This window comes from Buteo buteo, chromosome 2, assembly GCF_964188355.1.
Source record: "Buteo buteo chromosome 2, bButBut1.hap1.1, whole genome shotgun sequence".
Taxonomy (NCBI): domain Eukaryota; kingdom Metazoa; phylum Chordata; class Aves; order Accipitriformes; family Accipitridae; genus Buteo; species Buteo buteo.
Genome location: NC_134172.1, coordinates 12,369,997 through 12,384,127, shown reverse-complemented (window position 1 = coordinate 12,384,127; position 14,131 = coordinate 12,369,997). Strand labels below are relative to the sequence as shown.

The window sequence follows — 14,131 nt, the reverse complement described above, 5'->3', positions numbered from 1 at the left end:
AAGATGTATTCTACGAGCACTGTAATAGCTGTCCCATCAGTCTGCATCAAATCTTGTCCAGAATCCTAGTTCTGTGTGCATTTGAATTTGAATTGGAGATCCTTGGTGTAAGATCTCTGCTTCTCTTAATATAAACAGGTGTTTGTGTGATCTGAGAATGTGATGATAAAGAACTTAGAAATCTGCTTTGAAACTATGTGTGTGTCTTAAAGAATAATTCAAAGCATTAAAAATATTAAGTGTCCTAGAAGTTCCTAATACAGTTTTTGACCTCCTCTTGCTTAAGCACAGCACTGATTGCAGACTTGAAACAAGGAATCCAAATAATAGCAATATTCTAAGATAAGCCTATTAAGACCTGTTAAAGAATGTCAGACTTCTGACCTCACCCTTGGAACTGCCCTAAATGTTAACCTTATAGCTTCAAGTGATGTTTTTAGTCTTGTCTTTCATCATAAAATACTGCATCCTCCTCTGCCACCTTCTGAATTTTTCTGAAGAAGGTGCTGCCCATAAAATCCTGCCCAGCAGAGCTGGGTTAGTTATTTCCTTTACCTTCGTGAACTGCACTGCCTAGAGTCACAGGCAGCATTGTGAGTGTGCACTGGCCACCTTCTGGCTAGCAGTGTAGTGAAGTATGCGGAAAACTTAAATATCGTACTGGTAAATCGGAGGAGAAACATTCAGTAATTGAAACAAGGAAGTTCGTTGTTCCCAGCATTGCTAAACTGGCACTCTTCATGCACAACATTTAACTTGTTCCCTCTAAGCAAGTGCTAAAGCTGCTGGTACTTTGTCATGTGTTGTATCTTTTGAAGACTTAGTGTTTCTCTGAAGAATTAGGAAAGGCCAAATAGATAATCAGTTCCTGCACCTTAGCTTTAAAAATTCGAAGCAGCTAGTAAAATGCTGTAGAACTTTGTGAAATAAACAATTTATAAAATGATAGGTCCACTTACTGCAAGACTGGCATGCTGAGATGCTGGTGAGGCTGTTAACCAGCAAAGTTCAGTATCTTCTTTAGTTTTCACTTCAAGTCAGGAATCTGCCTCTCGTGGGTGAAGGTGCAGCAGTTTCTGTAAACTTCACTGCTCTGTGTGAGCTCTTGGCATACTTAATTGTTGCTTCCTTCAGCAAGTGGAATAGGAAGATTAATCTCTGACTTCACTTCAGTAGATACTTAAAAGAAAAGTGAACCCCCCAAAACCCCTTGGTTAAGTGAGAGCAAGCCAGCTATGTGGGGAGGGAAGGGAAACAAGGAAAATACATTATTATGCAAGATATTATCACTGCATAATAATTCCTCATGTGTGCATGAGTTCAGAGTAGATATGATAGAATGAGACAGGCTTAGTATCCAGAGTGCCAAAGTAAACTCACCTGCTGGAAATAAGATGTGTGTCAAAATGAGGAACTATAGTTTAGGGGGGGAAAAAATACCTGAGAAGTCTTTCATGTGGCTTTTTCTGATAGCTATGTTAATCTCTTCATGTGGTGTCTTGGTTGGCTATGGGAAGGAGTAATATAGGCTGAAGATATGTGGAAGTTTTTGGAAAGTTTCCCTTTAAATAAATCAGAGTTTAAGAGTTTTAAGTTACTGTCTAGTGTTCTGAAAATGCCTTTTTAAAAATAGTACAGAAATGAACAATATTTTGTGAAATCCATAGTCATTAGTACTAATAGGTATCAGCTCCTGCCCTATCCACTCCAGGGCAAGCTTTAATTTTCTTTCCAATTCAGTCTACTGCTTCTAGTCAGTTGTGTCTTGGTCTTCTGCTTTCTGTGTGTACAGACGTATTGTGCAATTGTTAACTCATGTGACCTCAGTGCAGACAAGCAACATGGATGATGACAGTTGATGAATTAGATGAAGTTTTTCATTTGATGGTGCTAAACTTCAGAAACAGATTTTTGCGATGCTTTCCTAATTTTTGCATTAAGTGAAAAAATTAATTTCCACATCAGTGAACAGTATTTGACATTAAATATTGGTATTACATTAAAAGCCTGGAATAGTCTCCCAGCTAATTTGTAGGCATAAGGATATGTGAAGTTATTGAGAAGCTTTGACTTTCAGAAAAAAAATGCAATTAGCCCATCAAAGAGCACAACAAAGCGTCTAGAGTTAATATTTGTGTAGTAGGTAAACAATTTTAGCAGTTAAAATTATGTATATTAGTAAAAATACCAACACTTTTATTTGTGTTACCTCAGCTGTGACTTATTTGCGGATCAGAATCCCACTGCACTGGACACTGTGGAAGAACAGCCTGTTGCCTTGCAGCTTAGTCAAGCGTAACAGGTAAATGCAGGTGGATGGGAGTGTTACAAGAAATTAATATGAGCAGTGGATTAGTATAGTATATGATGCCTGTGCTCTGATGAAAACCTCATCAGTTTTTAAACTATTAATTTTAAAAAATCTTGCAGAAGGAGGGAGCTTCCATTGCGTTCTGCAGTTTCTGTTAACCCATGCTAGGTGTAAACTTGGATTTTTTCTGTACTTGGCCATTATTTAGGCTGGCTGGTTTTAGAAAATTATATGAAAAGTTAGTCTCTCCCTACGGTTAGGCTCATTTAACAAATGTATTCTCAATTACACAGCTTGGAAGCAGAGGTAGATGTGAAATGCTGTGTAGAGTTTAGGGTCTGGAACCCCAAGCTTGTCCTTCTGCAGGTACTTTGAAGCATTGTTGCCCTGTGTTCAGGCTTAATTGGTTTTCCAATTTTTTTTTCCAATGCAAAAGAGCAGTGGTTTGCATTGACCTGTTCTTTCTCTCTTTAATTCAGTACAGACATTCTGCTGGGATTTCTCTTGTGAAAGTCCTGCAGGTATGTTACTGTCTTCTTTTCTTTCCTTTTTTTTTCTTTCTTTTTTTTCTTTCTTTGTCTTGTAGTAGGAACTACCTGTGATGTTTTGTAGGCAAGAGTAATAGCAGCAGAGTGATGTGGACTTGACCTTTTAAGTTTCACTCAGAACTGCCGTACGTGGTTTGCAGTACTCTGCTGCTGCTGGTTTCCTGGAGAACAGGAAAGAAGGATTAATAGCATCAGTTCTTCAACTTGGGTCCTCTCTCTCTTCTACTACTCTTCTCGTGGTCCCAGAAGTAAAGTGTGTATGCAAGCAACTACTGTGTAGTTCTCTGTTTAACTGTTTGTAGGAAAGGGGCATTGTTCAAATTATTCAAATTCTGTTCTTGCTGGTGATGTTTTCTGTCCTGGAAAAGTAAAAGAGAGACCAGGGCTGGGAGGTAGGGAGGAAGTCAAATGCTCATGCACCTAATAGTGGGTGAGTGATGGAGTATTTTAGTGGAAAATCATCATACTTTGAGGTACTTGCCTAATGTGCTTGAGTGGCAAATTCCTCTTTCCGGAGAAAGATAAAAGACCTTCTTCCGCCAGTGCTAAATGTTTTCTGCTTTTTTTAGGCCTTGGTCATGAATGTAGAATTTGTGATTCTACATTCAACTAAATAAAAAACAACTTTTCAAGAGAGGATGGGCTTGTGGAGAATTATGATCATAGATGCTTTATATTAAAGTAGCACCCCACCTTTCATTTCAGAGTTGTCATGGTTTGGCAGAGCTGCTAACAACTTTAACTCTGCCATTTGAGGGGTTGCTCAGATAATGCACAAACGGGAGAGTGAAGGGTTTATTTTAATTAACAGTTTGGTACTTTTTGAAATCATCATCTGAAAAAGAATATCTTATCTGACATGATAGTTATAATAGAAATTAAATATGCATCTTTATGGATAACCTGCAGGGTGTGTGCTGTTAGTCCACTTACAGTGAGGAAAACAAGCTTGTGGCTTTGTGATGGATGTGCTACATGAAGCAACCCCTGTTAATTAATGAGTTGGGTTTCTTAATGTTATATGCTTCAGCCTGCAGTCAGGAGAGTGCTGCTTCAGACTTGAAAACGGAGAACAAGCTATAAGCAAACTGAAAACTGCTCATGACACAATCACACTTGTCTTCAAGGCACATGATACTCTTACCAGGCAGAAAAATTTTTTCACAGTGGGTTATTCCTGTCTTGGTAGGCACTCCTAGTATTCTAAATGGTAAGATTTTTTTTTAGATTCTATACTATTAAACATCTAGTGCATTACATTACTGAGGAGGATATGATCCACAGGCTTATTAGTCTGTTTCTTCAGTGATGTTTGAGTGCACATCAGATGGCACATGTGTGTAAAACTATCATGGTGTGCAAGAGAACTGGAAATTCTGTGTGAGACCTTTCAATATAGTGAAAAGATTTCCTTTTATTTTAAGCATATATATTTAAAATACAATGCATAAAAGGCTAGACATAAAGATAATCAGGATTATTTGTTGTTGGGGATCATCCTGTTATCCTCTGTGTACTATCAAGATCTTTCTTCCTGTTGTTTGAGATTAGGTGAGTGAATAAGGCTGTAACTTTACCTCCTTCCCACTTTTCTTGCTCTTGACTGACAGTTTTTTATACAGCTCTATATAGAGTCCTTATTTACCCCTATCAGGTTTCTTTGGTATTTTATGACCTTTGTTTAGTAACTTAGTGCTTGATATCTCTTGGACAACTAATTACTCTAACAATCTGAATTTCTAGATTTGAGGAGTAATCAGTTCTGGTGTGTGGTTCCATAGCACGGGTTTGTGTGTGAGTTAGATCAGTAAATGATGGAGTTGCAAATCACTTGTGAAGCCTAGCACGGAAACGTTTCATAAATCTTTAACTAAGCAAATGCAGTGTTCCCTCTAAATAGCAAGGTTTGCTGTTTCTCTTGAAATCTCAGCCATTCTTAGAGGAGAGACTACATTTGAAGAGATAATTAATAGAATTGCAGAACAGTTTTGGAGGCTATCAACTTTATAAAACAGAAGGTTTTTTAAAAAAACTTGTGAAGTAGATGCAGCAGCAGCTCTAAACTATTTGAGCTGGAGTTTTCTATTGCAGAATGTTAAAAAAGTATAGCATTAAGGTTTAGGTGGTCTTCTGACACAGTGCATTTCTTGCAAACACCCAGTTGCCATGTGGGTTTTAAAATGCCTTGCACCTGCCAAGTGTCCTGTTGCAGGTTCACCCCCGGTGCTTATGTCCATGTTCCTCCTCTTCAAGAACCAAAAAGTTGTGTTGTTCTGGGTGCTGCCTGCGGGGTGCCAGGGCATGAGTAATTTTCTTGGCAGGAAGGAAAACTGAAACAAATCAGACAGTACTTCTCTCGGGTTTTTTGAAATCTAATTTTCAAGCCACCATCCTGGCACGTACACTGGATGCATGTACATTTTGAAATTTTCATCTGCCAGACTTCGATAAATGTCTGGGTCACACTAACATCCAGAGGTGAAATTTTCAATTTTTCCCCCAACTGCTTAGCTAATTAGCAGTTAAACAAATTCAGAGCCTTATGATGATTTTTGAAATAGTAGTGTATTCAGTATTTAACTTCTGTAGACACATGGCTATGACTAAATATTTATGTCATGTCAGCTTTTTAATTCTGTTGCGTAATACAGAGTTTACAACTGACGTAGGCACAATGGTGATTGCTGAGATCGCCACCAGCAGATGTGCTTTTTGGGGTGGTTAGATTTTTTGTTCCCAGCTACTTTGTCCACTGTGGTAATGTATCGCTTCACAGTATATTTTCTTGTAAATAATGCCATCCTTTGAATGATAGATTGCTTGTTGCATCTGCTCTGTGAAGAAACTGATTTCCTGCTTTGAAAGGAGAGATGGAAACCCCTGAATTCTGTCACAGGCTTTCTGTAGCAGAAGGATACAGCTTTGTAGGGTTATTCGTCTACAGAATGGTAACACGTGCCCCATGCAGCAGGATGATGGTTCAGCGCTTACATTAACAGCTGAAATCTTTATTTGAAAGTCTTCTAAAACAGCCATCTGATTAAAATTGGAAGCTGTAGTTTGTATCACCACTCATAATGCTAAGACGGAGGGAAACTTGCAGCCTTTCAGGATTAGGATTTGTCAGTTTTTCTTGATGATGCTCTATAAGTTTAACTATCCTGTATCTGAGTTAGCAGCTTTACCTGGGCTGAGAGCATGATTAACTCTTGACATATTACATACCCCTTGGGTATTCAAAACACTTGTGAAACTAATAAAGAAAAGTAAATGTTGTTTAAACGGGAGCTCATGTGTTAAATTAATAGCATACTTTTGGAAGAGGCATCTGTTATTTCTTGTATCAACTATGTGATGTGTTCAGCAGGTGCTAAAATTCTTTTCAAAGCTGAGGTCAGTGGTAGCTCTGATTACTTCTGCTGTGGTGTTGTGATCCTCGTGAATACATAAGGTCGTGAAAGATGGTGAGAAAGTATGTTATCTCTGACAGTAGAAAGAGGGTTTCTGGCCTGCAACTGGAAGTTTGTTATGAGGCTTAAGTTAAGCAGTGCACCTCTGTTTTGAAAACATTTTAGGCTTTCTCATGTAACTGGAAGTGTATTTCTGTATTAGCCTTGTGAAAAGTTTATCTTAATCTGTGTTTAAAGTTCCTAAAATGTTTGCTAGGAAGAGTTCTGCACAAAGCCAAACTCAAATCTATTTTTGTTTGTGCTTGCTGGAAGAGCAATGAAAAGATCTTTTATTCTAGTGAGCTTTTTTGTTTTATGGTGGTGGTGTTCGCAGTGTGAAAGTTAGTTGTCAGCACTTGCATTTGTAAATCTCTTTTTAAGGGCTGATTACTCTGGGCTGAAAGTTGGCAGGCAAGATCTCAGCCCTAGAGCATTGTTTGGGGTTTGCATGTTTTTAAATAACAGATCTATCTGACTGGTTTGATTGAGAGAACGCATGCTGCTGCTCATACTCTTGTAACTCTAGACAGCAAAACAGACTGCGTAAAAGCACGCTTTGAATATGAATTAGAAAAATTAGAGACGACTACTAATGAAAGCAGGAGGATTGGGGGCTACACTCAGGGAGGTTTTGGGGCGGTTGGTGGGGGCAGTAGTGGTTTTGTTGGCTATATAACAATCAAGGAGATGTCTCTTCCGAGCTGTTTGCAAGGTTGTGGTGTATGTGGATGCAGTGTGTATATAAATATCTTCAGACGGTTGAACATTAACTCTGCCAGTACTATAAGATACCTAAACCTGAACTGAACTGCAGTGTAAAGGTTAGCCTGATGTTGGCACCACAATAACACACATGTGGCTTTTGGATGAGAGCGGTCCCTGCTCTGCTTGGCTTGGCACCTGAACAAGAGTGGTCATGTGGTTGTGTGTACTTAGCTGCATAATCATCCTGTGGACCATTGCTGGTTTGTATCTGGTATCTTCTGAAACGATGGAATTCTTATAACAAGATACATTCGAAAATATTTGCCAATAAAGAACCGTATTGTCAACTTTAAAACAAAACAAGACCCACAACTTTTTATTGGTGAAGGTGGTTGTCAATGTTGCAGAAGGAAGCCAATGGGCTGAAATAGTGCTACCTGTGTCGCTCAGCCAGGTGGTCTCAGTCCTTTCTGAGAATATTCCTGTAACTCCTCAGATTAACCACTGCTGACCAGGTGCCCACAGGGACAGATCTGTACAAGTAAAGAGTCCATTGCCCTTGTTCTAATGGGAAAACAACTGTAGTAAGGCGCTCTTCCCCCTTTACTTCCCCAATTACTAATTTAGCAGACTTCATGGTTGAATGTTGTGCGGTTTCTAAAGAAACGTGTTCTTACCTGTGTTTCAAAACTTCTGGGGGGATAAGTGTCTTGCCTACTTACAAACCAAGTTCAAACTGCTTATGATGAGCTTCAGTAAAATCCATGCAGTTTTTCTTGTATTAGGTAGTTCTGGAAATAAGTATTTGTATGTCTCAAGGGTAACTTTGCTCTTCGCATAATATATCAGAAGTTGTTGAACTTGACTAATTACTCTGTGATGACCAAATGGCAAGCCAGAAGGCAAAATAAAGATTTACTGTATGCATTTACAGAATTGAAATTATATATAGTATTACAAAATTATAATAGTGTACTTCTAAATCAATTAATAAATGCAGGCCATTCTGTAGACTATGTGAGTAGACATAATTTGTGGAAGACACAGATTGTTCTGTGAATCTGCTTGCTATAGACTAGAAGTATTATTTAAAAGCTTATTTAAGAGACTGTGCCTTTGAAGGTTTTTCCTGTGGGTTTGTTTTGTTTGGGGTTTTTTTGTTATAATAACTTGAATGAAAAAAAAGCGCAGTCTACTTCTGACAGCTCAATGTTCTGCCATAGGTATTGCTATCTGTATCCCAAATCGGTCTGCTGACTTGGGTTTTTCTCTTGAATGTCTCCTACTTATTGCAGCAGCCTGTATTTATGCAAAGATATGGTTTACCAATCAGCAATTCAGTTTATCTTTTAAAGTGGTAGGCAAGTTAACTCTTCAGGGGGATGATAATTTTTATTGCTGCATTAAAATGCCACATTTAACTTGTTCACTAATTTGACTATTAAACTAGCATCAAAAGAGGATAAACTGTCTTCGAAACTATCAATCCTGATCTGTAGTTTCTAGTACTACTAGATATTGACTGTGGTTCTGTAAATAAGCTTCTGTATGAAGATATGTATCAATGCTAATGAAAAACATGCTAAAACACATCCTGTGAAGAGCCTTTAACATTTTGTGATGGTTTTTTTGTTTTGTTTTGTTTTATTGTTTCTCTCCCTGAAGTAACACTGTCTTTTCCACAAACACTGTCTTCTGTGATATGATGGTCATGGAAGCCTGCAGTCATATAAGTTTTATGCTTTACGAGACCAGTAAGTGGCAACTCTGCAGTGGAAAAGTTGATGGCACTAACTTTCCAGAACAGCCCTGCACCTAAGTCCTTTTGAAGTATATCACAACAGATGGGATTTTGCAGCAGAGCACTTGATGTCCTGGGGACTTGTAGCAGTGTGACATAGTAAGTGACGAAAATTGCAAAGGAAACTCCTGCATTTGGGGTCTTTCTGTATGGCTTACCCATTTGCAGAACGGCAATAGGTGATTGCTGTTAAAAGCACAGGACTTAGAAGGCAGGTTGAATATCCTCTTTAAACAGAGTATAATAGTATCTCACTTGTTTTGAGAGCCATTTTGATCCTTAATGATACGGGTTTGGCATTTTAGTTATTAAAAATAATTTGCTCGCAAGGTGAGTGGATTTAGTGTAGGGTGTATCACAACAAATCTGTGTAACTGATGAGAATATGATTATTAGTCTGAGTAATCCAAACAAAGTTACCCAGAGCTTCAATCTAGACCTAGCATGTGATAAGCATCTTGTGTAATCTCATCTAAAGGACTTCTGAAAAGCTGTAGAATGATATGCTGCTCTGATTGCTGGTGGCTTGCCCAAGAAATTTGAAGTTGCAATGTGCACATTGCAGTCGTCTTATCTATCAAGTTGGCTAACAACTTGTCTAACCTTAGCTGAAATTAATGATTTAGCTGAATATTTTGTGCTTGATGGCCAGTCAGCAAATGCTTTAAAGGACATGTGTAGTGGAATTTTACTCTTGTTTGATAGATTCACATGTTCTTAGCAGTTTTCCTTCCACAATCCATAGATTTACAAAGTACCGGTGCTAACGCTACATACCAGAGGATGGAAGAGATTGGAGCATGACTGGGGACAAGCTGATCTTAGGAGGGAATGGGAATGTGTGAGATAAGCAGGCGACATAGAGGGATGCAAAGAAGTACCTTGGCATTGATTTGGGGATCAAAATGCTGAGTAGGTAACATCATCGCTGACTGAAACACATTTGTCTTTCTGTAAAGTAGACTTTAGCTTGGGAATCTATACTAATGTGCATGCTCAAGGTTAGTGTGAACAGCAGTGGAGATTATATACAGCAAACACAAAATGTATAAGAAGTCTTTTTAGAAAAACATTAATCCAAAATTTTAAAAGGCTAAAACCACTTTCTTTAAAGAATATTAAGAAGCATTCTCCAAGAAGCTTAGACACCTTCCACAGTGTTAATGTGCATACAGCTTCCAATGCGTGGGTTTGAGCAGCACAGAGTCTACCTATTTAATACTAGCTTTTGAAAAATTGCTTTCATCCTGAGGATGATTTTTGGTTATTTGATAAAATACAAACATCCTGAATGAATTCCACACTTTCTGCCTTGCAGACTCCGTGTGTGTTCATGTGTGTGTAACACTGTATGTAAGGGGCAGTATAATTTTTTTAATGTCATTTTTTGTGTGGTTTTTTTTGTCTGTGTCATTTCTCCTTTACTGTAATAGTTTCTATTCCAAGGTGAGAGACAGGGTGTTAGGAAAAAAAACTTCCAGGAATATAACAGTGACACAGTGCATGTGTTTCTTTCAAAAACATGTTTTTCATCCTGACTTTACATCAGTAGCATGAAGTGATAAGCAACTGTTCATCTAAGCTGAATATTTTGTCCTGTTGGGGATGTCAGTATGTTTCTTCAGCTGTGTGTGCAAAATATCTTACCTTCTGCATAATCCCATAATACAGATGCTTGAATCAGTTCATAGGTGAATGTCATAATTTTATTTGAAAACTTCAGAATGTATTCAATCAGTTGTAAGAAAGGCTTTTGTCCATAGCATAGAGGAGATTCCATGGAAGGTCATAATGCCAAACTGAAAGATATACTTTGTAACTCCAGTCTTTTGGAGTCAAGATGCCCTGAAAGGAGCTTATGCTGCTAAAGAAAGGAATCATAGCGTTACCTTCCATGTGCTGCAAATCTTTACTTTTTTTTTTTTTTTTTTTTTTTAAGGAGATGGTAGAGAATCTTACCCTGAAGTGTGGTGTCACCAACTTGAAGACAATAAATGTCTCTCACACATTGTTACAGATGCAGTACTGGGATTTCCGCATGAATAAGTAACTCAAAACGCATATTACAACTTGCTCATAGTCCTTTTAGAAAAGAAAATTAAAAAATTACCTTGCCTTTACATCCCAATATTTATTTTCTGAGACTTTATGCTTTAAATGAGCTCTTCTTGGTTTTTTTAAAGACCTTTTTTTTTTTTTTAATAACGGTGTTAAATAATAGCATCAAATTTCAAAGCGAAGTTGGTGTCAGACTTTCAACTCTACTCAGTTTTCTACTTGTCTAATCAAATAACATTTTAGGATGATGGAGCAGAACAACTTGTTGAGCGTTACTAATCTAGCAGAACTGTTGTAACATGCTGCTTAAAATTTGCAAAGATTAAGTGACTGTCAGTAGTTGTAGAAGACAAAGGTTGGTTTGTGACTAAATGCTTCTTAATGAGTTAAGTAAGTCTACCAGGTGGTATGAAGAAGTCATGGTTTGAAAACTAATCTGAGTTATTAAGGTGAGAATCGAGTGAAAGTTTCCCGGTGGAATTTCCCTGCCCAGTGCTGTGGCAAGTGTTCATCTGCACTCCTGAGGCAGCCAGCGACTGAGAGCTGAGTGTATCTGCAAGATCACTTTATCCTCACCTTCTGCCATAACGTTTTCTCTGAATAGGTAATCTTGACTGTGTTGTGTGGAAGTTCTTTGCACCTTGGCCTGAATCGACATGGCACGTCTGGAATGGCTGTGGGCTCTCAGGAATTTCAGCAACCACTTACAGAATCTTTTGTCTTCCTGTTTCCGCAGCTTACAAAGGTGACCAGTAAAGTTCTCTCTGAGCAGCCAAAAAGCAGACAGCTCATGACTTCTGATCAGGACACTAAAGTTGTGGCTGAACCGCAGGTGCAGCAAGTACAAGAAGTTAAAGACGGTTCTCATCTAGTAAGTATTATAATTACATACTCGCCTGGTGTAAGTGTTGCATGAAACACAATTTTGATTAAGACATAGTAAAAAACTTTCTCAGAACATTTTAGAAGACAGTTGGCTGATAGCATTGCAACATAAAATGCTAGAGCAGAGCTGTTGAAGGTGGCTAATTCTCCATACCAAGTAGGAGCCTCAACTTAACTTTTCTTCAGCCCTACATGGGATTTAAATAAACTGCAAGTTACAACAGTTTGTGCTCATTTAAGGTACAGGACTTTTTAGGCTATGCAGGAATTGCATTACCAATCTTGAGTTAGGTTCTAGCTCACACATTAACTTGTGAAGAAAATGCAGGAAATGCACTTGGCATGTATCTGTAATTGAAAAAAATACAAACCCATACAAATAGGAAGTTGCATCCTGTAACAGGAATTTTGCTCAGTCAGTTCTGCCAAATGGCACGTGTTGCTTCTGTGCTACTGTGCAGGATCCAGTAAGTTGCTTTATGGGATGCTTTTGGCAGATCATACAGCAGATAGTACTGTGTGTATATATGTTGCAGTAAATGTTGCATATGTCTTCAGGAAGATTGAATGCTTGATCTGTGTGTGAGCTCTACTCATACCATATTTTCATCTTTGATTGTTCACTATATTGGGAGGAATGTTTCTTCTTGGGACATCTTGAAGGGTTTGGTTTCAGGGTACATTTTGCTAACTGCTTAGCCTGTGCTATACTAAGCAGCAGATGCTTGCTGCTTCAAGTTAACCTTGCAGCAGCAGCAGATGCTTGCTGCTTCCACTTAACCTTGCAGCAAGCACTAAGGAGCATTTCGAAAGACCCTCTAAACTTGTGCTGTTCTTTGCTAAGCAAGCTGGTGGGTTTTTTGTTTGTTATTCCCCCCCTTTTTTTATTCTGGGTTCTCTTCTGCTCTGTTTTACCTTTCTCAGATGTGAATTTTGTCTCTTTGACAGTAGAGGAAAAAATTGAACCCACTTTTGTGCCATACTTTTGAAAGTTGAGCTTTTGTGATTATTTTTTTTTTTAATTTTTTTCTTGTACTTAAGGCATTAATTCCAAGAAACCACTGTGTAAGCTTGAGTAAGAGGCTCTTGCAGGTTTGCTTCAAAAGCTTTGAACTGTCAGTGCACTTACAGCAGGTGCATTAGTATTAAAGGTGGTTTGATCAGTTTTCACATTGATGCTAGTTCTTTTAATTTGGCATGCTAGAGTTTTTGTAAAGCTACATATAAACTTGGATCTAAATCTTAATTTCAGTTCTTTCATACTTATTTGGAGGAAGAGAGTAACCATTTATTTCAATTTCAGAAAATCTGTCTGTTCTTTTCCTTAGTAGTGGGGACTAATGTCAATTTGGATATCTTGGAATGTATCCATAGTACTCTAATGGTGCATTTCAAATAACTAATTCTTTCGAGATTAAAGCTTTTCCTTTGCTGAATATTTTATTCCAAAAAGATGAGACCTGTAGGTTATTAGGCTTTTTAAAGTTATATCAATATCATGCTCTTACATGCACAGCATCAGAAGGTCATTTTGTTGTATGAGAATCATTGCCAATATATGCTGTTAAAAGTGTTGTTTTCAAGATGGTCCCTTCCATAATGGCATGCTTGCATTAGTATATTTTGCCCATGCTTCAGGACTTCGTTTGCAAGTTTTGGGAACAAGGCTATAGTTTGAGGAAAAACTTCATGGAGTGCAGGAACGAGTTAGCAAAAAGTTGTTTGTTTTTTTTTTTGTTATATCTTAATATTAACAATAAATAAATTTTCCTAATTATGATTTAATCAGTGTGTTTTCTTTGGCAGGAACAAAACTTAACACGCATTCTACTATTATAATGTTGAACAGATAGTCAGTAGTGACTGAATTAAAATAAAAGTTTTGATGTTGTGATGGAACCCTTCAGAAATCGCTTTCCAGGGTTGCTTATGTTAATGATATGGAGGTCACTTGTTTACTAACAGTTTTCAAAAGCTTAACCTCATGGTGAGGGAGGCAAAGTCATTTCTTCTTCCTTGAAGTAGCTATAAAACTATATGCTATTTAATGCCTAATGTAGATTGAACTCAAGTCTATCTGGTTCGTTTCCAACAACAGCTCCTCTTGAATTTGGCTGATTTTAGTAGTATTAAATGGCAGAATTCCAGTAGTTTTGCACGCAAATCGATTGAAGGAAACTGGCAACTTGAGGATCCATGTAAATTTCTTGTTAATAGTAGCTTACACTTACAAATAGGAGGTAGATAATTTAGAGGATACTAGCAAATTCTTAGCTTTGATAAATGTGGGAGTTAAGTATGCTGGTACTTCTGGCTTTTTTTTAACTGGAGGCAGGCGTTGTCACTTCAGGTGACATCTGTCATTGGATATTTT

General features: G+C 37.9%; 1 protein-coding gene across 3 annotated transcripts in view; it reads left to right on the top strand.

The window, feature by feature from the left end:
- Nucleotides 1–14,131, top strand: part of LARP4B (La ribonucleoprotein 4B) — a 60,300-nt gene that overhangs the window by 7,381 nt on the left and 38,788 nt on the right. The window contains exons 1-4 of one of the 3 annotated variants that reach the window (XM_075045749.1): nucleotides 8,691–8,913; nucleotides 9,560–9,726; nucleotides 10,754–11,476; nucleotides 11,609–11,743. In XM_075045749.1, the coding sequence (XP_074901850.1) occupies nucleotides 11,663–11,743 (81 nt within the window). In that variant the 5' untranslated portion in view covers nucleotides 8,691–8,913; nucleotides 9,560–9,726; nucleotides 10,754–11,476; nucleotides 11,609–11,662. Of the gene's footprint in view, nucleotides 1–8,690; nucleotides 8,914–9,559; nucleotides 9,727–10,526; nucleotides 11,477–11,608; nucleotides 11,744–14,131 lie in introns of those variants that run through there. The other 2 variants (XM_075045758.1, XM_075045741.1) reach the window with 2 other exon arrangements.